The sequence below is a fragment of the Puma concolor genome, chromosome A2, assembly GCF_028749965.1.
Source record: "Puma concolor isolate L17-30 chromosome A2, mPumCon1.1.hap2, whole genome shotgun sequence".
NCBI lineage: Eukaryota > Metazoa > Chordata > Mammalia > Carnivora > Felidae > Puma > Puma concolor.
The window spans coordinates 172,195,305-172,217,003 of record NC_141668.1 but is presented as its reverse complement, the minus strand read 5'-3'; the positions used below and the strand labels follow the sequence as shown (position 1 = coordinate 172,217,003).

Here is a 21,699-nt window from a genome sequence, read left to right as displayed (position 1 = left end):
GGCTCCGCTCCGCACTGCCCGGCGCCGCCTCGCCATGGACGCGCGCGGGGGCGGCGGGCGGCCCGGGGAGAGCCCGGGCGCGACCCCCGCGTCGGGGCCGCCGCCGCCGCCGCCGCCCGCGCCCCCCCAGCAGCAACCGCCGCCGCCGCCGCCGCCCGCGCCCCCCCCGGGCCCCGGGCCTGCGCCCCCCCAGCAGCCGGGCCGGGCCGAGGCGGCGCCCCCGGAGGCGACGGACGAGAGCGGCCCGCGGGCCCGGCTCCGCAGCCGCGACAGCTCGTGCGGCCGCCCGGGCACCCCGGGCGCGGCGAGCACCGCCAAGGGCAGCCCGAACGGCGAGTGCGGGCGCGGCGAGCCGCAGTGCAGCCCCGCGGCACCCGAGGGCCCGGCGCGGGGGTCCAAGGTGTCGTTCTCGTGCCGCGGGGCGGGCGCGGGGCCGGGGCCGGCGGATGAGGCGGGCAGCGAGGAGGCGGGCCCCGCGGGGGAGCCGCGCGGCAGCCAGGCCAGCTTCATGCAGCGGCAGTTCGGCGCGCTCCTGCAGCCCGGCGTCAACAAGTTCTCGCTGCGGATGTTCGGCAGCCAGAAGGCCGTGGAGCGCGAGCAGGAGCGCGTCAAGTCGGCGGGGGCCTGGATCATCCACCCGTACAGCGACTTCAGGTGTGGCCCCGGCGGGCGCCGAGGGGGGCGCCGTCCTTGGAGCACCTCGGGGAGGGCGGGGCTGCGCGCCCCGTGGGTGACCTCGGGGCCCCTCGGTGACCTCGGGCGCGTCCGAGACCCGCCCCGTGATGGCCTGGGCGCGCGAGGCTCCGCCCTGGGGCAGGGGTGGGGGTGGGGGGGCTCTGGGAAGCGCGCGCAGGCTCCCGCGGTGACCCCTGAGCGCCCCCTCCCACGCGCCCTGACATCCCCATCCCTGCGGGATGGGCGCGCGTCATGAGCCGCAGGACCAGGGTCTGAGCGCGGAGGGGCGGAGAGGACGAATAGAGGGGAACGTGGGCGCAGGGGAGGCGGCAGAGCGGAAGGAAGGAGGAAGGAAGGGCGCCCGGGAAGGACGTGCCTGGGAGAGGCCGGCGGAGAAGGGGTTAAGCGAACGTGGCTCGCTCCCAAGGTCTCCACCTGCGCCCCGCAGCTCAGGGAGGCGCGTTCCGGTCCGCGGGCCTGGGTATTGCGCGAGGAGAGGGCGCTGAGCGTGCTGGGGTCCCCAGGCTGTGTTCTCTGCGCCGCAGCAGCCGGAGCCACTGGGTGGCGTGCCCATGTGTCAGTGGGTGTGTAGACGTTGTCTGTGTTCAGGCGATTGATAGGTGCAAAGGCTCAGAGCAAGGCCCAGCGCAGGGTCACGGCTGAGTATGTTTGTGGTTCTCGTTCCTGGGTGCGCGCCTTGTGGCCTGCAAGCGTGAAGCGTGCATATCACTGCAGGCTATGTGTGTGATGGGGAGCATGTGACTGCAGGGGGCGTGGGCCGAGCGATCTAGGGGGCAGGCGGGTCCCTAGGGGTGTGTGTGTGTGTGTGTGTGTGTGTGTGTGTGTGTGTGTGTGTGTGTGTGTGTGTGTGTGTGAAGTTAAGTGGCCGTCAGGGAGGTGTGACTTGGCACGCAGAGGGTCTCCACGGGGCCGAATCCCAGGGCGGGCACGGCTTCAGCACCACGGACAGCGGCCCACGGCGCTCTCGGAACCGCGGGTTTCATCAAGCTCTGGGTCCTGCCCGGAGCCTGAGCCCCTCGCCCGCACCCGGGAACTCGTTCCGCGCTTGCTCCCGGATGTCCGGAGCTGGGAAAGGGGGCTGTGGGATTCTCCCCTGTTCTGACCCTTCCGCAGCTCCAGTGCTTGACAGCTGAGGAAACTGAGGCCCCAGGGGCACACAAGTCAGGGACAGAGACTGGGATTCTACCTGCCTACTCTTCAGACCTTCCCTGGGGGGTGAAGACACCCTTGACCAATGGCTTGAGTTCTGGGAGAGGCCACGGGTGGGGGGACCTGGGGTGTCCGAATGAGGTGCATCTGGATGGTCCTGACCTGCACAGGGGCTCCCCATTCCGTGCAGGTGGTCCAGGCTGGGAGAACTTGGGTCAGTGTTTCTGCTCACGTTCCAGCGACCTGGCCAGCTGGCTGGGAAGGGACATCAGGGACATGGGGGGGGGGGCGGCAGGGGAAGGTGCCTGCAGAAAGTAGCCATTGCCCTGGGTCTTCTCCAGCACGTCTGCCTGCAGCCAACCTCCCCCCCCCCCCCCAACCACCTGCCCACTGCCAGCAGTGGGGGACCCTGGGCTTCCTCTTGGCTGCAGACAGCCTGAGGGGAGGGGATGCCAGGGGGAGGAGCTGGGCTTCCCGGTGCTTGTGCCACTTGGAGCATGGTCACCTGTGAGGATCTGGGCAGGCCACGTGGTCTGGGCTGGGCAGATAAGCTGTAAAATAGGGTTGAGCAAGCAGGGGGATGGGGACTAGGGGAGACACTGTCAAATTGAAAACAGGATATTTCCAATCTGGGATGCCGTGGGGCCTCTACAGCCCCCCATGTCTTCGTGGAGGGCTGATTCAGTATGGACACAGGCCCCAAGCTTCCTGAGGCTCCCTGGGCGGCCCAGGTGCCATGGCAGCGCCTTACTAATACTGATTCAGTCATGTCAGCTGTAAAGTGGGAAGGGCACAGAGAAGTTAAGTCACCTGCCCAAAGCTACACGATGAATCGGGGCAAATTGGGGGTTCGCACCTGGGCAGGCTGGTAGCCCAGCCTCTGGCCGCGTCCCGTCCAGACCGGGAAGACACGGGAAGGGAAAGGCTTGCTGGAGACTGTTCGAGATATCGGGGTACCCGAAGGCGGGCTGCAGATCATTGCTATGCTTCTATGCGTGTGTGAGCTTTTGTGAAACTGCTCACGGAGCAAAAGGCGGAGGAGCCTTTCTGGGTCCGCTTTTCCACACTTGCCCCCTTGAAATCTGACCCGACGGTGCCTGCGTCCACACACTGTGCAGGCTCTAAAGCGGAAAGAGATTCTGAGGTGCAGGCTCCCACGCCAGCCCCCACGCCTGCCCAAGACCAGGGTGTCTCCACCTCCCTGAGCTCTCGCTGTTGCTTGCCTGTGAAGCCCTTCCCGTGCCCATCGGCCCGGCCCCCACCTGGCACGGAGAACGGGACGACGGGTGTCCGCCGAACTGGAGCCGCCCTGGCACCGCCTCGTGCGCAAGCGGGCATACAACTTCCAGGGCGTGGGGTGCTTGTGGAGGCCTCGAGGAGGGGGAGCTCTTGACACGTGGGAGTGGACAGAGGAAGGTGTCCGGGAGGAGAGAGCGTCCGGGGGAAAGGCCAGAAGGCAGCCGTCTGCAGAGGGCCCCGTGCTGCCTGCGGCTGGGCTCGCGTCCTCTCTGGGCCTCCCGCCTTGGTTTCCCCAAACGTGAGAGGCGGTGGTGTGGGCAAACGGGGGTGTGTGACTTTCTATGCCATTCCGGCCCCTCCCCCTGCTTCCCTGGAACGACCAGCCTTGGCACACGCCGTCCCCTTCCCGACCCCTGCCCGCACCCCAGCTCTGACCCGCTGCTGCCTTGTCTCACGGACGCGCTGCCGGCACACCCCGACGCGGCCGTTTCCACTTCACGTTGCTGGCCTGCCTGCCCCTCAGCGCCTGCCGTGGGCCGGAGGGCCCGTGAGGTCCCTGTCACGTCTGGGGTCTCAGGTGTTTGCGAGCTCGCTGAGCTCACACAGGCGCTCCGTGGTGCCCGTCCCTGGGCTGCGATGGGCCAGCCCAACCCCTTCTGAGGCTGTTTCTCCGCGCGGAAACCGGGCGTGTGGGAGGCACCAGGGCCAGGACGGAGAAGCCCCGGGACCTGTTCCAGAGGGGCTCACAGGGGGCAGGGGTGGGGGGAGAGGGGGAGCAGGCGGAGAAACAGGTCCAAGGGACAGAGGGAACAGTTTGGGCTTGGGAGGCTTGGTGTTCCTTCTGGGCACCCTGAGGTCCGTGCCCGAATGGGAACAGGTGTCAGAACAAGAGTGCGAGGCAGGGGGGCAGCCACGGGGCCGGTGTGGAGGGCTACAGTCACAGCCGGCACCTCACGGAGTCCCCTCCCCTCCAAAAACACAAGAAAATAAGTACAGTTAATTCCTGTTCCTTTCACCTGGACCAGCACTGATTCTAGAGGGCAACAGACCCCACGTGTGTGAAGCTCATGGGGGAACAGTGGGTGGGCAGGGGGACCCCAGCAAGGGTGGCCCCTGTGGGGCCCGGCTGGGACCTGCAGACACGACCATCACTCATTCTGGGTTGTTCTCCCCCACCGCCTCCTCATGTGGTTGTCACTCTGGTAACAGGCAGCCCCGGGGCCCGGGGGCCCGGGCAGGTCGGAAAGTTTGGGCGAGTGGCTTTCAACTTGCTCCTGTCTGTAAGTGCCTCTGAGGTCTGATCTGAGTCTCTGCCGCTGCTGCTGACTTTCCTGCACTGATCCCCAGTTGTCTACTGCGGGGGGGCCCCGTGTGAGGGGAAGAGATGAGTCCTTTCCTGCCCCTCAGAGGCATTTAGACAAAGCCGGGACCAGTGGACGCTGACCTGTGTCTGTGTCACGTCCTCTGGGGTCCCCGGAGGACTGGGCCGGTGGAGGGGCTGGTCTGAAGAACCGGATGGGACCGGAGGCCCCTGTCTCCTACCCCAGATGGCCTGGCGGATCCGAGGGAGATCAGTGTGGGAGCACTGTCTGCAAATCCCCGCATTAACTCACGGGAATAAATCCTGCGTTATCCGGGGAGGGGGGGGGCGGGGGCAGGGGTGAGACAAGGGTTTCCCTGGCTCCAGACCCAGCACGGAGGCACGTGGGATGGGGACAGGGGACAAATCCACTTCCCCAGGTGAGGGTTGAGGCCCAGGGCCCACCTGGTGGAAGGAAGGAAGCTCCACGATCCATATGAAGGGTGAGAGGCCATCTGTGGCCGAGGTCCCCCTCCTCTCTCCAGGGGACTCCTGCCAGAATTTGGAATTTCTGGTCCCTGCTTTAAAAACCTCGTGTCTCCAACCCCCTTGCTCCAACATCATGGGGACTGGGCCTCCTCAGACCAGACCCTGCTTCACTTTTCCCCGTCAAGAAGCCGGCCCCAAATCCAGCCACTACAGGCCATTCCATCTCCCTCCTGCCCCCTTCCTAACCTCCCCACTGCCAGCATGGGCCTCTCAAGGTACATTTGTCCGTCTTTCCCTCTCACTTACGGCCTCCCAAGGGCCTGCAGAACCCAGCTCCTGCCCTCAGCCATTTCCTTTCGTGCCTACTCCAGCACCAGGCCACCTGGCCAGCCTTAAGAGGGGGAAACCCCAGTGCAGCCACAGGACCTTTGCACTTGCTGCCTCCTCTGCGTGGGGCGCAGGGTCCCCTGAACTCTGTCAAGCAGCTACTTCTCCATTGTCTGCCCAAGTGCCATGCCCTCTGAGAAGCCCTCCCCACCCACTCTGAAGCATCCCACTCACTTATCTGTTGGTGTGGAATGTCTGTCTCCCCCACCCAGCCTGGGGCTCTGAGGGAGAGCTGGGTCTGTGTGGTCGCCAACCGTCCTCCCAGCCTGGCACACACCCTGCCCCCACAGCCTGCCCAGGCCCGGGCTCACCCAGGAATCCGCTGATCTTTCCGGGAGGTGTCTTCCTTTCCTAATCCCTGACACTCGACTCGGATTTGAAACTCCATAAGGGAGGGCTCCTGCCCGCCCTGGCCCTAATCCCTTCAGATTTGCCTGATTTGTAATTCCTGGACTGCTTCCTGCCAGGTTCTTAGTGCTGGGATCCTGCGGTGGGGTGGGGGGTGGTGGGCTGCCTTGGTTCAACAGCCCTTATCTGGCCTGGAAGTCTCTGTACCTGGGTTCTGTCCCTCAGCACTCGCCGTTCAGGGTGGGGGCCCCAGCTGAAGTCCCGTGCCCCTGTGGGTGCACGCGGGTACATCTGGGACAGGGCTCCAGGACCGTCTCCCAGCGGCAGGGCACTGGAGCCGAGACGTCCTGGGCCTAGGGGTCATGGCTGTCGAGCCCCGAGCTCCCTGGGAGACCCTGCATCGTCCCAGTGTCCCCGGGGCTGAGCCTGTGTCACTCAGCCAACAAGGCCGCTGCCCTCCCGGGGCTGTGCCGGAGACAGAACCGAGGGATCCGGGTGCTCCCACAGAAGCAGGGGCCCCTCTGGGGCCTCATTGTTATTTGCCGGGGAAGGTTTTTTTCTTTTAATGTTTATTTATTTATTTTGAGAGAGAGACAGAGAGACCGTGCGAGCAGGGAGGTGCAGAGAGAGAACAAATCCCAAGCAGGCTCCAAGCTGTCAGCCCCATGTGGGGCTCCATCTGACAAACCGTGAGATCATGACCTGAGCCAAAATCAAGAGTCGGACGCTTAGGGGCGTTTGGGTGGCTCAGTCGGTTAAGCGTCTGACTTTGGCTCAGGTCATGATCTCAGGGTTCGTGGGTTCGGGCCCCACGTCGGGCTCTGTGCTGACAGCTCAGTCTGGAGCCTGCTTCGGATTCTGTGACTCCCTCTCTCTCTCTCTTCCCTTCCCCCTGCTTATGCTCTGTCTCTCTCAAAAAATAAATAAACATTAACAAAAAAAACCAAAACAAACAAACAAACAAACAAAAAAAAATATATATATATATATATGTATGTATATATAGTGGGATGCTTAACCGACTGAGCCATGTTAGGGAAGATTTTAAAATATGGGATTTAATTACGGTCATTGAAGGCCCTGGGTAGCTGAAAGCTGACCGTGAGCCAGACCTCTGCTGGCTGCCTGGGGAGGCCCTTGTAGTCCCTGGGCCCCAGTCCTGCTGGGTGGCCCACTGAGGGAGGGCTGCCAGGATTGGGCAGATGAGGCACTGAGGCTCAGAGGAGAATGGTTAGTCCCAGGCTGTGCGGCCCAGGAGGGAGGTCAGGGGAGGGGAAGGGGAGGGGCTTAGGGGGAGGACCGGGGTTCCTCTGTCCCCTGACCAGATCCTCTGCCCCAGTCCTTAGGTTCCCCTTGGTGGGTGTGTACAGCGCCCTCTTCCTCCTCCTGTCCCCTTCCAGGGGACCAGGGGGCTGGTGAGGACAAGGGTCAGGGCCTCGGGCCCCTTTTGGGGCGCCCTGGTTGGAGCAGGTGGGGCACCCTAGTGATGAACCTGGGGATTGGGTCACTCTGCCCCACTCTGAAGCAGAGCCCCTGTCCAGCGCTCTGTCCTCTGTGGTCTGACTCCTCATTAGCCCAGGGGACACCATCCAACCTGGGAAGACAGCCCGGATAGAGTGACAGGACCAGAGATCGCTCCCCAGGGACCAGGGGCAGCGGACAGGGCTCCAGGCCTGCAGGAGGAAGGTTAGCCCTAGCCCTAAACAGGCGGGCAGTAGACAGAGGACAGGTCCTGAGGGCACCAGGCCTGGATCTCGGTTCTTTGCCCCCACTCCCTGGCGGGGCCACCTCTCTGGTCTGTCAGTGGGGAAGTTTGATGCTTGCTCCTACCCTCATCCCAGGAACAAAGGGAGAGAACGTCTGTGAAGAGTCACCTGTGAAGCCACCTCGAACTCTGGCCATTTAGATTGTTTCTAGACTCCCCCTGGGGGTTTCTAACCACCCCCCATCCATGGTTTCTAGGTCCTCTGGCCTTCTCAGTTACTCTTTCCCTCTTGCTCTGTCCCAGGCGTGTGCCGGAAGTGGGGGAGGGGGCAGGGCAGGCCTCAGTTCAGAGAGGGTGAGGGGTGGGACTACAGTGGAAGCTCTGGGAGGGAGGGTGGGGGGCAGGGGCGGCAGGCAGGTGGGGCCCCTCATCCCGCGCCCCACACCTTGCCTAGATTCAGGCAAAGGAAGGTCCTGAATTTTTAGCAGCCATTCGATTTTGCCCTTAATACCCACCCCCAGGGCATTCAGTCCTTTTAGCTCTCAAGGTCTTCAGGTCTTTGTCCCCATCCCCAGGCCCTCCCATCGCAGCCCAGCCGGGGCCTCACGACCACCACCGAGAGGAGGCTCCTGGAGGGCCCTCACAGGCTGCCGCTCCCCGGCCCCTTTCTCCCCGATGGAGAGAAGAGTGGGGGTCCCAGGGGCTGTGGGACGGGCGCACGGCCGCACCCACCAACAGCCCAGAGAACTGGGTGTCAGCCCGGGTCTGGCCGCTGCCACCGAGGTGTTGGACGCTGGGTGCCTTCCAGCCTTTGGCTCTCGAAGACTGAGCTACTGTGAACATCTTGGTACAAATTGCTTTTTAATTTTTCTCTCTTCCTCTTGGACAGTTTCCTTGGGATCACTTCCCCGAAGTGGAGGGCCTGGGCCAGCCGGCACACACGGGCTAACTGCTGCTCCCCACAGCGCTGCCCAGAAAGGAGCTCCCAAAACACAGAGCTCACTGTGGCCAAGCCAGTCTGCAGCCTTCGGCTTTGCTTCAAGTTTTGTTTTTGGTTTTTTTTTTTTGAGTTTACTTATTTTGAGAGAACGAGCACATGTATTTCAGCCAGGCGGGGGCAGAGAGAGAGGAGAGAGAATCTTAAGCAGGCTCCTCGCTGAGCATGGGGCCCAAAGCGGGGCCCGGTCCCGGGACCCCAGGACCATAACCTGAGCCGAAATCAAGAGCTAGATGCTCAACCGACTGAGCCACCCGGGCACCCCTGGGTCTTACGGCTTTTTTTTATTTCTTTGTGCTAATTTGGGAGAACGCTGCGGCCCATGGGCCCCTCCTCTGCCCCTCCAGCTGGCCAGCCAGCAGGATCCAGGGAGCCGCAGCCTTTAGGGGCCTCTGGGGCCTGTCCCGCCCACAGGTGACAGAGCTTTCTCTAAGTGGATGTGGGGACCCCCACTGTGACGGGGAGGGCACTGGGCCCACGGCAGAGCCCTGCACAAACCTGTCTGGGAGAGTGACGACCTGGAGAGAGCTCACGGGGCTGACGCGATCCAGGGGTGGGCGTCTCTCTCTGCGGTGCTCAGTAAGAGCAATTTCAAATAAGCGACTTTGTTCAAAATTCGAGACTCTCCTTTACCTGGATCTAGACAGGATGTGTGGACCCAGACCCCAGATCTGGGGCACCCGCTCATCACGGAGACCCCCAACCCATAGCCTCAGAGTTCTCTTTTTCTTTTATGTGACATAAAATTTGGCATTTAGTCATTTAAAAGTATACAATTGAACGGCATTAAGTACATTCACAATGTTGTGCAGCCGTCACCACCATCCATATCCAGAACTTTCTCATCTTCCCTAAAAATCCCCAACCCCCCGAGCCCCCCTTCTGTCCGTGGATGAGCCTGTTCTGGACGTTTCACACACGCGGACTCACAGCCCACGCGGTCTGTTGTGTCGGGTTCCCTCCCTGAGCGTCGCATGTTCAGAGTCTGTCCGCGGGGGGGGGGGGGGGGGGGGGGGCTCCTCGCTCCTGCTCGCGGATGTGCGCGTGCGCGGGGAACACGGTGGTCTGTGGACGTGCGCGTGCGCGGTGGACACGCTCATCCGTGGATGTGTGCCTGCGTGGTGGATGCACCTGAGGGGCGTGCGCGTGAGCGGTGGCCACGTTGTGTGAATCTGCTCCCCCACCGAAGTTTCCACCTTTGGCTTTTGTGAATCCTGTTCCTGCGAACACGCGTGCGCAGTTCTCCTTAGGTGCCTGTTTTCAGTTCGTGGGGTTCACACCTAGGAGTGGAATTGATGGGTAAGACCATGATTCTATTTTTTTTTTTAAGCTTATTTATTTATTTTGAGAGACAGAGCGAGAGCAGGGGCGGGGAACAGAGAGAGAGTCCCAGGCAGGCTCCTCGATGTTAGTGCAGAGCCAGACTAGAGGCTCGGTCTCATGAGCCGTAAGATCATGACCTGAGCCAAAAGCAAGAGTCAGACACTCAACCGACTGAGCCACCCAGGCGCCCCGCTACTGTCTGGACTTTTGAGGACCTAACAGGACAGTCTTTCCTTGGAGTAGTTTTGATTTGCATTTTCTCGATCGCTGCTGTGCTGGGCATCTGTCCACGTGGCCCTTCTGAACCTGTATGTCCTCATGCTCTGTTCAGAACACCAAGCCCAGCCACCGGCAGATGTCCCTTGAGTGGACAGGCCTTTCCCTGAACGTGCTTCCCAGGTGGAGTGTGGAATCGGCCTCAGGGACTTGGGAGTGGAATCTGCCAGTCAGCACTCCCAGCCACCCACCTCCAGCCTGGGGGGGGCTAGGCCTCTTTCCCCCTGCCTCCCGCCCCCTGGGGTGCTGCCTGAGATGGAAGTTGGGCCAGGAGCCCCTTCTGGTGCCTCACTGGAAGCCCTGCTACTCAGGACAGTGTGCGCCCTGCATGCCCCGCCCCCATCCCGCACCCCAGACCCTGTTGTCCCCCGCTGTGCTCGCCCCCCTTGCGCGCCCACCGCCCCTCCCTCCAAAGCCCCCTACTCCCTGCCACCCCGGCTCCTTGCTTCTCTCCCCTTTCTTTCTCATACGGCATAGTTCTTTGGACACTGACCCTGTGTCTTGCACATTGAACTTTTTTGGTCATGGGAAAGTTTTAACCAATTTGGGGGGCACCTTTTGGGCTCTGCCAGGTCTCCTGCTTTTTTTTGTTGTTGTTGTTTAATTAAAAAAATATTTATTTTTGAGAGAGAGAGACAGCACGCAAGCAAGGGAGGGGCAGAGAGAGAGAGGGAGACACAGAATCCCAAGCAGGCTCCAGGCTCTGAGCTGTCAGCACACAAACTGATGGGGGGCCTGAACTCACGAACTGGGAGATGGTGACCTAAGCCCAAGTAGGAAGCTTCACCAACTGAGCCACTCACGCGCCCCTCTCCAGCTTCTTTAAGGAGGGAAGGTCGTGGGCCGGCTAGAGGAACCCAGGCTGTGGGGGCCCAGCGGGCAGTGGGGGTCATCAGGGGGTGGGAGGGCTTCCTGGAGTTGGGGTCCACACTGTGATTCGAGGCCCGAGTCTTAGCTTGGAGGAGGCGAGATCCGGGCTGGCCCTCGAAGGCGTGTGTGTGCTTGCGCGCGCCGCGGTGGGGACAGCGTGCCCCGCAGCTGCGTGCCGCGTGGGCCAAGGCCTGGCGGCGTGACGGCCCACGCTTCGCCCCCAGGTTCTACTGGGACTTCACCATGTTGCTCTTCATGGTGGGAAACCTCATCATCATACCTGTGGGCATCACCTTCTTCAAGGATGAGACCACCGCCCCGTGGATCGTGTTCAACGTGGTCTCGGACACGTTCTTCCTCATGGACCTGGTGCTGAACTTCCGCACGGGCATCGTGATCGAGGACAACACGGAGATCATCCTGGACCCCGAGAAGATCAAGAAGAAGTACCTGCGCACGTGGTTCGTGGTGGACTTCGTGTCTTCCATCCCCGTGGACTACATCTTCCTCATCGTGGAGAAGGGCATCGACTCCGAGGTCTACAAGACGGCGCGCGCGCTGCGCATCGTGCGCTTCACCAAGATCCTCAGCCTCCTGCGGCTGCTGCGTCTGTCGCGCCTCATCCGCTACATCCACCAGTGGGAGGAGGTGAGCGCCGGGCCCGCGGGCAGGTGCTGCGGGCAGGTGCGGGCAGGGGAGGCTCCGGGAGGGGCTGCGAGGGGCAGGGTCATGGGGGCTGAAGGCGGGGCCCTCCACGCATTCGCGCCCCCCCCCACTTCATTCTGCCCTGTAAAGGGGGGATCCCACCCCCCCGCCCCCACTGGCGGCAGCGAAAACAGGCCCAGAGGAGCGAGGTCACGCCCCCTCTGCCCCGAGAGAGCCGCTTCTGGACTGTCCTCCAGCCCGCTGCCGGCAATATCGCCCCCGGTTTCTGGGGCCGCGGCAAGGCTCCGAGGGGGGGGGGCAGCGGGTGGGGACGGGGTGGGAGGGGACCTGGGCCACGCGCTCTCGTCAACCCGGAGGGCAACGGGCTGGGGGGTGGGGTTAGAGCTTGCGGTGAGGCGGGGACGCCCGTCGCAGGTCTCAGGGGCTGGGGGTCCGGGCCCGGGGGCGTCTTCCTCCCACTGCCCTGGTGGGTGAGAGGCGGCGGGCGGGGGACCCTCACGCCGCGCCCCGCCCGCAGATCTTCCACATGACCTATGACCTGGCGAGCGCGGTGATGCGCATCTGCAACCTCATCAGCATGATGCTGCTGCTGTGTCACTGGGACGGCTGCCTGCAGTTCCTGGTGCCCATGCTGCAGGACTTCCCGCGGAACTGCTGGGTCTCCATCAACGGCATGGTGGTGAGCGTCCGGCCCACCGTGGCGCGCAGTCCCCGGACCCCGCCCACCCCAGTGCCCCGCCTCAGGGTGCACGCAGTGTCCGGAACACCCCCTCCCCAGTGACCGCCTGGGTGCTCTGGTGACTTTGAGACCTTCAGACCCCAACCGCTGAGAGGCGGCTTGTTGACCAGAGTGCCTAGGACAGCTTCTGGCACCACAGATAACGTCACCAACGTTTCCTCTGTGTCCACTGTTTACTTACATACACTATGTCGAAGAGGGCTTGTGGTACCCTAACCCTGAAGTAGGAAAGCAGTATCTTGGGCCGGAGGAGATAAGAACCCACCGAGGGAGGGCGCAAGCACCCGTGGGGATTCCTGGCTGAGACGCTGACCATTAACAAGGGCGAGTCTCGGGGCCGGACGTGGGCCTAGATGGCAGGATGGGCGGGTGGGGCCCCTGAGGTCAAGGGACTCCCTGGGGTGGCGACCGCAGGCCCACCTGCCCCTCGTGGCTTTGCAGAACCACTCGTGGAGCGAGCTCTACTCCTTTGCGCTCTTCAAGGCCATGAGCCACATGCTGTGCATCGGGTACGGGCGGCAGGCCCCCGAGAGCATGACCGACATCTGGCTGACCATGCTGAGCATGATCGTGGGCGCCACGTGCTACGCCATGTTCATCGGCCACGCCACCGCCCTCATCCAGTCGCTGGACTCCTCTCGGCGCCAGTACCAGGAGAAGGTCTGAGGGCAGGCAGAGTCTGGAGGTCTGGGGGGCCCACCCTGCTGTCCCCCAGCTCCCTGTGTCGTGCCTAGGACAGGGGCCGGCAGGGAATGTGGGGGCTGAGGACCCTAGAGGGGTCCGTGGCTGCGATTAGGGGGAATTAGAAGGTCCCCAAGACAGTGAGGAAGCTCGGGGCCCTTTAGGAGGAGGGCAGTCCGGAGCCTGGGTGGGAGACATGGTGGGAAGGGTTGAGGGGGACACAAGCTGAGGATAGGGTGGGAGCTGCGGTGGGGGGGGGGGAGGTCCCAACGGAGCAAGGCCAGTCCATGGCGCATCAGGGAGCCCCTGGGGGCTGTTTAGGAGGCGGAGCTCTTCCCAGGGCCAGCGTGGGCGAGGCCAGAGCAGGGAAGCACAGAGAGGAGTCCAGGAATCCTGGGGTCGCTTGAGGACGTGCTGGGTGACTGAACCCACTGAGGAGGCTCCTGGGGGAGCAAAAGCATGTCTGGCCCCTCGGACCTGGCCTCTGGGCGGGGGCAGCCCCCCTCTGGGGGGGTGGCGCCAGGGCCCCCGGAGGGGGGCAGGAGGGGCCAAAGGGAGTGGGCAGAGGCCCCGTGTGCTGGCCCTTTCTCGAGTTCTGCCTCGAGCTCCACCCTGCCTCAGTGTCCCCCTTCAATGCCGAGGTGTGCTCGGCTCTCCGGGACGCAGCCCCGTCCGTCCTGCACTGCCGCCTAGTGGCCGGTCCTGGCTGGGCAGCTGCGAGCGCCCCCCCCCCCCCCCCCCCAGCCCCACAGCAGCGCCGGCTGGGTCGGCCGGGTCAGCTGGGCCTGGTGCCAGGCGCCCCGGCTGTCCGGAAGCCACGGGTCTCACACCCAAACATGAGCTGGTGCTGCCACCCGCCTGGCATCACGGGTTCCGCTGAGCTCAGGGCAGCTGTGTCCGGGTGGGGCCGGGGCGGAAACGGGGCTGGGGGCACCCTGGGAGCACCATCCTGGGGACAGCAGGGCCTGGCACCCGTCTAGTGCCCACAGCCCCGCCCTGCTCAGGAGGGGCTGAGCCGGTGGTTTCTGGAAAGCTCTCTGGGGAGGGGGGGCAGGGCCACTGACCGATTCGGGAGCCTCTGGGACGGGCTCCGGCATCCTGGGGGACCTGGGGAGCCTGGCCCAGCCCACTGTGAGGGCCTAGAGCCAAGCTGACCCCCCACTTCTCGGGGGGGGGTTCCCAGATAAAATCCAGGACACAAAGAGTAACTTACCTTCGCATAAGCATGTGCCAAATATTGCACGGGCACCGTTAAGTATTTTTGCTGTTTATTTGAAATTCAGATTTAACTGGGCACCTCGTGTTGCCGTTGTTGAAGCCGGCAGGCGTGTCTGGGCTGCAGCAGGGGCCCCCGGAGGTGGCAGCCGCTGACCCGGGTCCCCCCTCCCCCCACTCACACAGTACAAGCAGGTGGAGCAGTACATGTCCTTCCACAAGCTGCCCGCCGACTTCCGCCAGAAGATCCACGACTACTACGAGCACCGCTACCAGGGCAAGATGTTCGACGAGGACAGCATCCTGGGAGAGCTCAACGGGCCTCTGCGGGAGGTGAGGCGGGGCCACGGGGCTGTCCCTGCTGCCAGGCCCTCCTTCCTGGGGTTGAGCGGCGGCGGGGGGGGGGGGGGGGGGCTGGCCCCGGCCCCCGGCTGCAGCTAGACGTGTCCTCAGGCTCTGACCCTCAGCAGGTGCCCCTCTGTGAGTCTCCACGTGCTGCACCCCCACGATGCCCCTCGGCGCCCCAGACCCCGCTTCTGCAGAAGTCCTGGGTCCCCCACAGCCACTGCCTGATTCCCCTTACCCCGTCTGGGGTCCGAGCTGGACAGAGGGGAGGCGGCCTGGAGCTGGCGAGCCCAGGGTGGTGGTCGGGCTTCGCTAAGCACAGGAGCCCTGCCGAGCACCAGCTTTGGGCGCGCATGTGACCTCTGGCGAAGTTCCTGGGGCAGCTGTAATCAGTTCCCACCAGCTGGGCGGCTTCACACCCCAGAGATGTGTTCTTTCACATTCTGGAGCCTAGAAATCCGAGATCCAGGTGTGGCGGGGCCACGCCCCCTCCAGGGGCTCCGGGAGGGGGGTCCTTCCTGCCTCTCCCAGCTCCTGGTGGGAGTCCTCCGTGTCCCTCGGCTTGTGGACACCTCTCCCCGATCTCTGCCTCTGCCGTTACATGGCCTCCTTCCCTGTGTCCCCCCCCCTCTCTTTTTTTAATGTTTATTTTTGAGAGAGAGTGTGAGCAGGGGCGGGGCAGAGAGGGGGACAGAGGATCTGAAGCGGGCTCTGTGCTGACAGCAAGAGAGCCCATGTGGGGCTCGAACCCACAAACCATGAGATCAAGAGTCGCATGCTCTACCCACTGAGCCAGCCAGACGCCCCACAACGCAGTAGCTCTTAGTGTATTTAGAATTGTGCGGTATTACCCCCGTCTAACCCACAGCACCCTTGAACCCCAGGACACCGCTGGCGGCTAGTCGTCACTCCCCATGCCACCCCCCAGCTTCTGGCAAGCCGTGTTTGATCACTGTTTGCTCACACGGTTCCAAAGTCACATTTACAGAAACACGTACGTCCAGACAATCTCTGGCTCCCGTCCTGACTTCCTCCTGCCACATCTCCCATTTCCTTCTTCGGTGCAAAACCAAGGCGTGGCCACCGCTCTCAGCTGCCTTCACTGGACCCTTCCGGCTGTGGGGGCCTCCAGGCACCGAGGCCCCAGGGTCCGCCCTCCTCTTGCCCCTGAGTTTCTGGCATGCACCTCTGGAGTTTTGCTCATGTATTTGGGACGGGGCTGAGGGGTGAGGGGAGGGTCCAGTCCCTCTGGGCAGCCAGCAGCGCTGTGAGGCACCCAGCCCCCAATGCACACGTGAGAGGGGCGTCTGGGCTCTTTATGTGATGAAAGGCCGTTTTGTGTTTCTCCTTCTGTGAACCGGCCATAGGTTGCGTTTGTATTTCTACAGACTTTTTTATCCTTTTGTCATCTTACAAATCCTTTATGTGTGGAGGACTTCATGTGATGCAAACCTGCACCCCAGTGGCTTTTAACTTTGCTTATTGAGTGTGTGTGTGTCTGTGTGTGTGTTTTGCCATGCGGGATTTTCATGCTCTATGAGTGCTTGCTGTACACGGCAGGTGTTAAATGTGTGCCTGCTGCACAGAGTGGGTGTGCAGTGGTCAGTGTCTATCTTCTGTACACAGCAGGAGCTCTGTGTGCTTCCTCCACACACTAGGTACTCAGTACCTAATTGCTGCACAGAGTAGGTGTTGAATACCTACTCTCTGTATACAGTAGGTGCACAGTACATACGTGCCGACATCGTAGGCCCCAATACCTGGCTCCTGTCAACAGCAGGTGCACGGTACATGCTTGCTGTGCCACTCAGCTGTGGGGGTTCACCCACACTTCCTTATAGCACTTCTGTAGTTCCGCTTGTTGGGCTCATCCTGGACTATCCCGTGGGGACGGGATGCGGGTTCACCTTCTGCTCTCGGGCTGAGACATCTGGTTTGGCCTCGGAAGTTGTGGGGCAACCCTCAACTCGCTGCGTCGTGCTTGGGCACGTTTCTGGCCTCCCGGTGTCTCCCGCCGGCCCGCCTGCTCTGTGTGCCAAGCCCACCCGGAGTCTGGAGGCTGCACAGCGTGTTTCAGTGTGCTGGGGGGTCAGTCGCCCCTTCTGCTCTTCGGCACGAGCAGGCTTCCCTGCGATTTTTGCTCATTTGTTCTGAACGGCCTTGCGTAGCTTCAGTAATTAACAAGCAAACCTGATGGTGTTTTCTTTGGGAGCACGTTACGTGTGTGGATAAATAGGGAGAACGGCCGTCTTTCGTCCCCGTGACGGTGACGAGCTCTGCCTAATGACCGTGTGTTCAGCCTCCCCCCGTGCCTTTCCGGGGGCTCTCCAAGCTGCCCTCATACAGGTCCGGACATTTCTTGACCTCGTGCCGTGCTTTTACTTTGCTCTCTGTGCTGGTGTCAACGGGGTCTTCCCATGTTCCCATGTGTTGTGTCTTCTTCCGAGTGGTTTTTGTTTGTATACGTAAAAGCTATTGAGTTTCCTTTTAAGGTTAAGCTTCCCTTTTTATTGAAATGTATCTTACAGAAAAAGTGCCCACGTCGTGAGGGCACACTGGACGGATGAGAGCGACACCCTCGTGTACCCACTGCTTGGATTGAATGTGGAACATTTCCACCCCTCTCAGAGGTTCCTTGCCGGGGGTGACCATCACCCTGGTCTCTGCCACCACTGATTCATTTTACGGTTCTTGGGTTTTTATGTTGATTTTTCTAATCGCTTGCTATTTTGACTCTTAATGTTGTAGTCGTACATGGAGTCTTTTGGATCTTCCAGGTCCGTCATATTAAAAGAGTAAAGAGATTTAGTGTCACTGTTTCTTTCCCAGTTCTCATGTCTCCGATTGCCTTTTTCTTGTCTAATTGCACTGGCCAGCATTGCTAATACAGCGTTAAATGGCAGGGTATCACTGCACATTTTTTTCTTGCTCTTGCCCCTGGCGGCAAAACCCTTCGATGTCTGCCCTGTAAGTAAGACGCCGGCTTTCAGCCCGAGTATTTGAAACTCCTTTCATGGGGCGCCTGGGTGGCGCAGTCGGTTAAGCGTCCAACTTCAACTCAGGTCACGATCTCGCGGTCCGTGAGTTCAAGGCCCGTGTCGGGCTCTGGGCTGATGGCTCAGAGCCTGGAGCCTGCTTCGGATTCTGTGTCTCCCTCTCTCTCTCTGCCCCTCCCCCATTCATGCTCTGTCTCTCTCTGTCTCAGAAATAAATAAACGTTAACAAAAAAAAATTAAAACTCCTTTCATAGATGAAGAAACTGCGGGTCTGCAGGAGAGGCAGCCCCTAAGGGAGGGCGAGACGGAAACAAAAACCTGCGCCCTGTGTCACCCCCTGCTTCCTGCCCCTACAGGAGATCGTCAACTTCAACTGCCGGAAGCTGGTGGCCTCAATGCCACTGTTTGCCAACGCCGACCCCAACTTTGTCACGGCCATGCTGACCAAACTCAAATTCGAGGTCTTCCAGCCCGGTGACTACATCATCCGAGAAGGCACCATCGGCAAGAAGATGTACTTCATCCAGCACGGTGTGGTCAGCGTGCTCACCAAGGGCAACAAGGAGATGAAGCTCTCTGATGGCTCCTATTTTGGGGGTGAGCCGGGGACCAGGGGCTGGTGAGAGCTGGACCCCCTTCCTGGGTTAGGCGGGGAGCCTGGGCAGGCGGAGAGCCTGCAGGGGTGATGCCGTGGGCGTCAGGAAGGACCTGCGGAAGGGCCCTACTGGCAGAGGGGAGGAGGCGGGACTGAGCCCAGCGGCTGTGCGACCCCGTGGGGCGGGGCTGGATGGGGGCCGGCGGGTGTGGCCCGGAAGCTGAGGTCGGCTCCCTCCGCCGCGCGCGCGCGCAGAGATCTGCCTGCTGACGCGGGGCCGGCGCACGGCCAGCGTGCGCGCCGACACCTACTGCCGCCTCTACTCGCTGAGCGTGGACCACTTCAACGAGGTGCTGGAGGAGTACCCCATGATGCGGCGGGCCTTCGAGACTGTCGCCATCGACCGCCTGGACCGCATCGGTGAGGGGGCTGCTCGGGGCGGGGCGGCGGGGCATCCGGCGAGATAAGGTGGTGTGTCCCAGCTGACCGCAAGTCCCCTCGTAGTCCCCAGACCAGACTCCCTGACCTGCTTTGTCCCTTGGCCAAACGTAGTCCTGGTTCCCCAGGAAAGAGCAAGTGCAGAGTGTTTCCAGTTGTGCACAACTTCTCACTTAGCAGAGATTTGTGTGGCACCTGCAGCGTGCCAGGAGGTGCGGACGCTGGACCAAGAGGCTGGCTCGGAGGCCACCCTCGGGCTTACGTCACAGAGGAGGGGGTGGGGGTGGCAGGGCTTCTGCGCGATGCTGAGTAGAGGCCAGGCTGAGTAGCTGTTGCCAGGTAGAAAGGGACAAAGTACATTCTAGGAGTGAACGCAGCATGTGCAAAGAAAGGCCTGGGGGGGAGGGGGGGAGGAGGCCTGGAGCCCAGGGAGCTGGAGAAGCTGGGAGGTCGGGGAGGCAGGCAGGGACCACGTACACGGGACCTACTGGGCTGCGGATGGGAGTTTGGACTGGGAGCAGTAGGGAGCCATGGATGATTCCGGGCAGGGGAGGGTAGCACACAGGAGAGAGATGGCGGCCTGGCCTCGGGTGTAGGGAGAGTCAGAGGGTAACCTCGGCAACGGTCGGGAGGTGGGGCCCTCAGCACTTGCTGCTGACTAGACACGCGAGTCAGAGAGGTCGTGGCCCCTGGTGCTATTTTTGGAAGTGAAGACAAGTGGGAAAGGACTGGGTGGAATGCAGCGGTGTTAGAGGAAAGACTTCCCAGCATACAGAAAGCATTCAATTCATGTTTGCATACAACAGGCACTCAACAGTGTGCTCTATACATAGGTGCTCAGCATATCTGTGAGTGGCAGGTGCTTAGAGGTGTTTGCGATACACAGTAGGCTCTCGACATACGCTTGCTCCACACGGTGCGCACTTAGCACCCGGGCTGCGTACAGGCGAGTGTTCTAGGTGTGTTGCTGTATACTGCAGGTACTCAATACACGGATCACTGTACGTAGGAGGTACATTGCATGCTCGCTACGGTGTCTCATACCTGCTTTGTGTACACAGCAGGCACTTTAAGTGCTTGCTGTACACTGTGGGTGTGCAATACGTGTCTCCTGTATGCAAGAAGTGCCCCGGGCATGCTGGAGGTATACAGTAGGTGTCTCATGCCTGCTTTGCCTATGCAGTAGGTGCTCTAATGTGCTTGCTACGCACAAGTACTTAATACTGTATACAGAAGGTACTCCATACCTGCCTGTTACATACAGCAGCAGGTCATGCGTGCTTATTGTACACAGTAGGTGCTCAGTTTTGCCGGCTACACTACACACAGAAGACACTTGGTATCTATTTGCTGTAGGCAGGAGGGGCTCCGTGCACGCTTGCTGTGTGGAGTGCTTACTTGTACGCCACGGTTTCTTGACGAGTGTGCCAGCTGTATGTCGTAGGTGTCGGACACCTGCCCGCTGTTCTGCGCTGCACGCTCTCCGTGCGCTTGCTCTATACAGCAGGTGCTCCATACATGCCTGTCGTGCACAGCGGGCGCTCAGATTCTGGCCTAAGATGTGCAAAAGGTGCTCGGTGCGTGTCAGCTACAGCAGGTAGGTAGGTACTAGCGGGGGCGTGGTGCACACTGGCTGTGCCGAGTAGGCGCTGACAGCCTGACGCAGTGCACGCAGCGGTGTGCGCCCTAGATGGACAGAACAGGTGCCCAGTACCCGCGGACCCACTGCGGGAGGCGCGCCGCGGATGCACACGCCCCAGGGCTGCAGCCCCCTGACGCCCCTGCCCCGCCCCCAGGCAAGAAGAACTCCATCCTGCTGCACAAGGTCCAACACGATCTCAACTCGGGCGTGTTCAACAACCAGGAGAACGCCATCATCCAAGAGATCGTCAAATACGACCGCGAGATGGTGCAGCAGGCAGAGCTGGGCCAGCGCGTGGGCCTCTTCCCGCCGCCGCCGCCGCCGCCGCAGGTCACCTCGGCCATCGCCACGCTGCAGCAGGCCGTGGCCATGAGCTTCTGCCCCCAGGTGGCGCGCCCGCTCGTGGGGCCGCTGGCCCTTGGCTCGCCACGCCTCGTGCGCCGCCCGCCCCCGGGGCCCGGGCCCACGCCCTCCGCCGCCGCCGCCGCCGCCTCGCCGGGACCCGCGCCCGCCGCCAGTCCCCCGGGCGCGCCCGCCAGCCCCCGGGCGCCTCGGACCTCGCCCTACGGCGGCGCGCCCGGCTCCCCCGCCGCACCCCGCGCCGGGCCCGCGCTGCCCGCGCGCCGCCTGAGCCGCGCCTCGCGCCCGCTGTCGGCCTCGCAGCCGTCGCTGCCCCACGGCGCGCCCGGCCCGGGCCCCGCGGCCTCCGCGCGTCCGGCCAGCAGCTCCACGCCGCGCTTGGGGCCGGCGCCCGCCACCCGAGCCGCCGCGCCCAGCCCGGACCGCAGGGACTCGGCCTCGCCCGGCGCCGCCGGCGGCCTCGACCCCCTGGACTCTGCGCGCTCGCGCCTCTCGTCCAACTTGTGACCTTCGCCGTGCCGCCCCGCGGGCCCAGGCGGGCCGGGGGCGGGGCCGTCATCCACACCAAAGCCATGCCATCGCGCGCTGCCCCGGCCGTCGTCGGCCGCCCGCCCCAGAAGCCATAGAGGAGTCCTAGGTAGTTGTAGTCGGACGGGCGGGCCGGGGCGGCGCGGCAGCCCCCTCCGAGCCCCCGCCGTGCCCTTCATCGCCCTGCGCCCACCCACATCGTCCTTGCCCCCGGCGGCGGCCTCGCCTGAGTGCGTGCGAGGGGGCCCCCCCTTCACCTCGGTGCCTCAGTTCCCCCAACTGTGAAGCGGGGACGGGGACGGCCCGTGGCCGAAAGGAGATGGCTGTGGAGTCCTGCCCGCCCCCACCCTCGTAGGTGGCCCGTCCGATGAGGATTCTGTTTTTTAAGTGCAATACTTGGCCCGCCGGCTTCCCGCTGCCCCCATCGCGCTCACGCAATAACCGGCCCGGCCCCCCCCACCCCACCCTCTCCCCGACCCCGTCCGCGCGCGCGGCCCGCGGTGACCTCCCCCCCGGAGCGGGCACACCCCGCCCCCTCCGGCGCCCAGGGGCGGGCAGTCCTGGCTGCGCCCGGGCGCGGGGGTCGGAGGTGAGGCCGGGCCGCCGCCGTGATGAATGTACCGACGGGCCGAGGCAGCAGCGCCCCCACCGCGCTCCACGCCCCTAACCCCCACACCCCCATTCCGCGCAATAAACGACAGCATTGGCGTCCAGC

At 62.8% G+C, this 21,699-nt stretch overlaps 1 protein-coding gene across 1 annotated transcript; it reads left to right on the top strand.

The window, feature by feature from the left end:
- The first annotated feature begins 34 nt into the window (after positions 1-34).
- On the top strand, positions 35-21,697 carry HCN2 (hyperpolarization activated cyclic nucleotide gated potassium and sodium channel 2). The gene is made up of 8 exons (XM_086699767.1): positions 35-654; positions 11,004-11,427; positions 11,963-12,124; positions 12,626-12,844; positions 14,267-14,413; positions 17,778-18,018; positions 18,272-18,436; positions 20,251-21,697. Exons 1-8 carry the CDS (start codon positions 35-37, stop codon positions 20,961-20,963), a joined length of 2,691 nt encoding a protein of 896 aa, XP_086555893.1. The 3' UTR covers positions 20,964-21,697.
- Positions 21,698-21,699: the final 2 nt, after the last annotated feature.

Bases quoted from the DNA above. Each gene is read 5' to 3' on its own strand.
- HCN2 (XM_086699767.1), top strand. From the start codon at position 35: ATGGACGCGCGCGGGGGCGGCGGGCGGCCCGGGGAGAGCCCGGGCGCG. The intron at 18,019-18,271 runs GTGAGCCGGGGA...GCGCGCGCGCAG, and splicing joins TGATGGCTCCTATTTTGGGG to AGATCTGCCTGCTGACGCGG. The intron at 18,437-20,250 runs GTGAGGGGGCTG...CCCCGCCCCCAG, and splicing joins CGACCGCCTGGACCGCATCG to GCAAGAAGAACTCCATCCTG.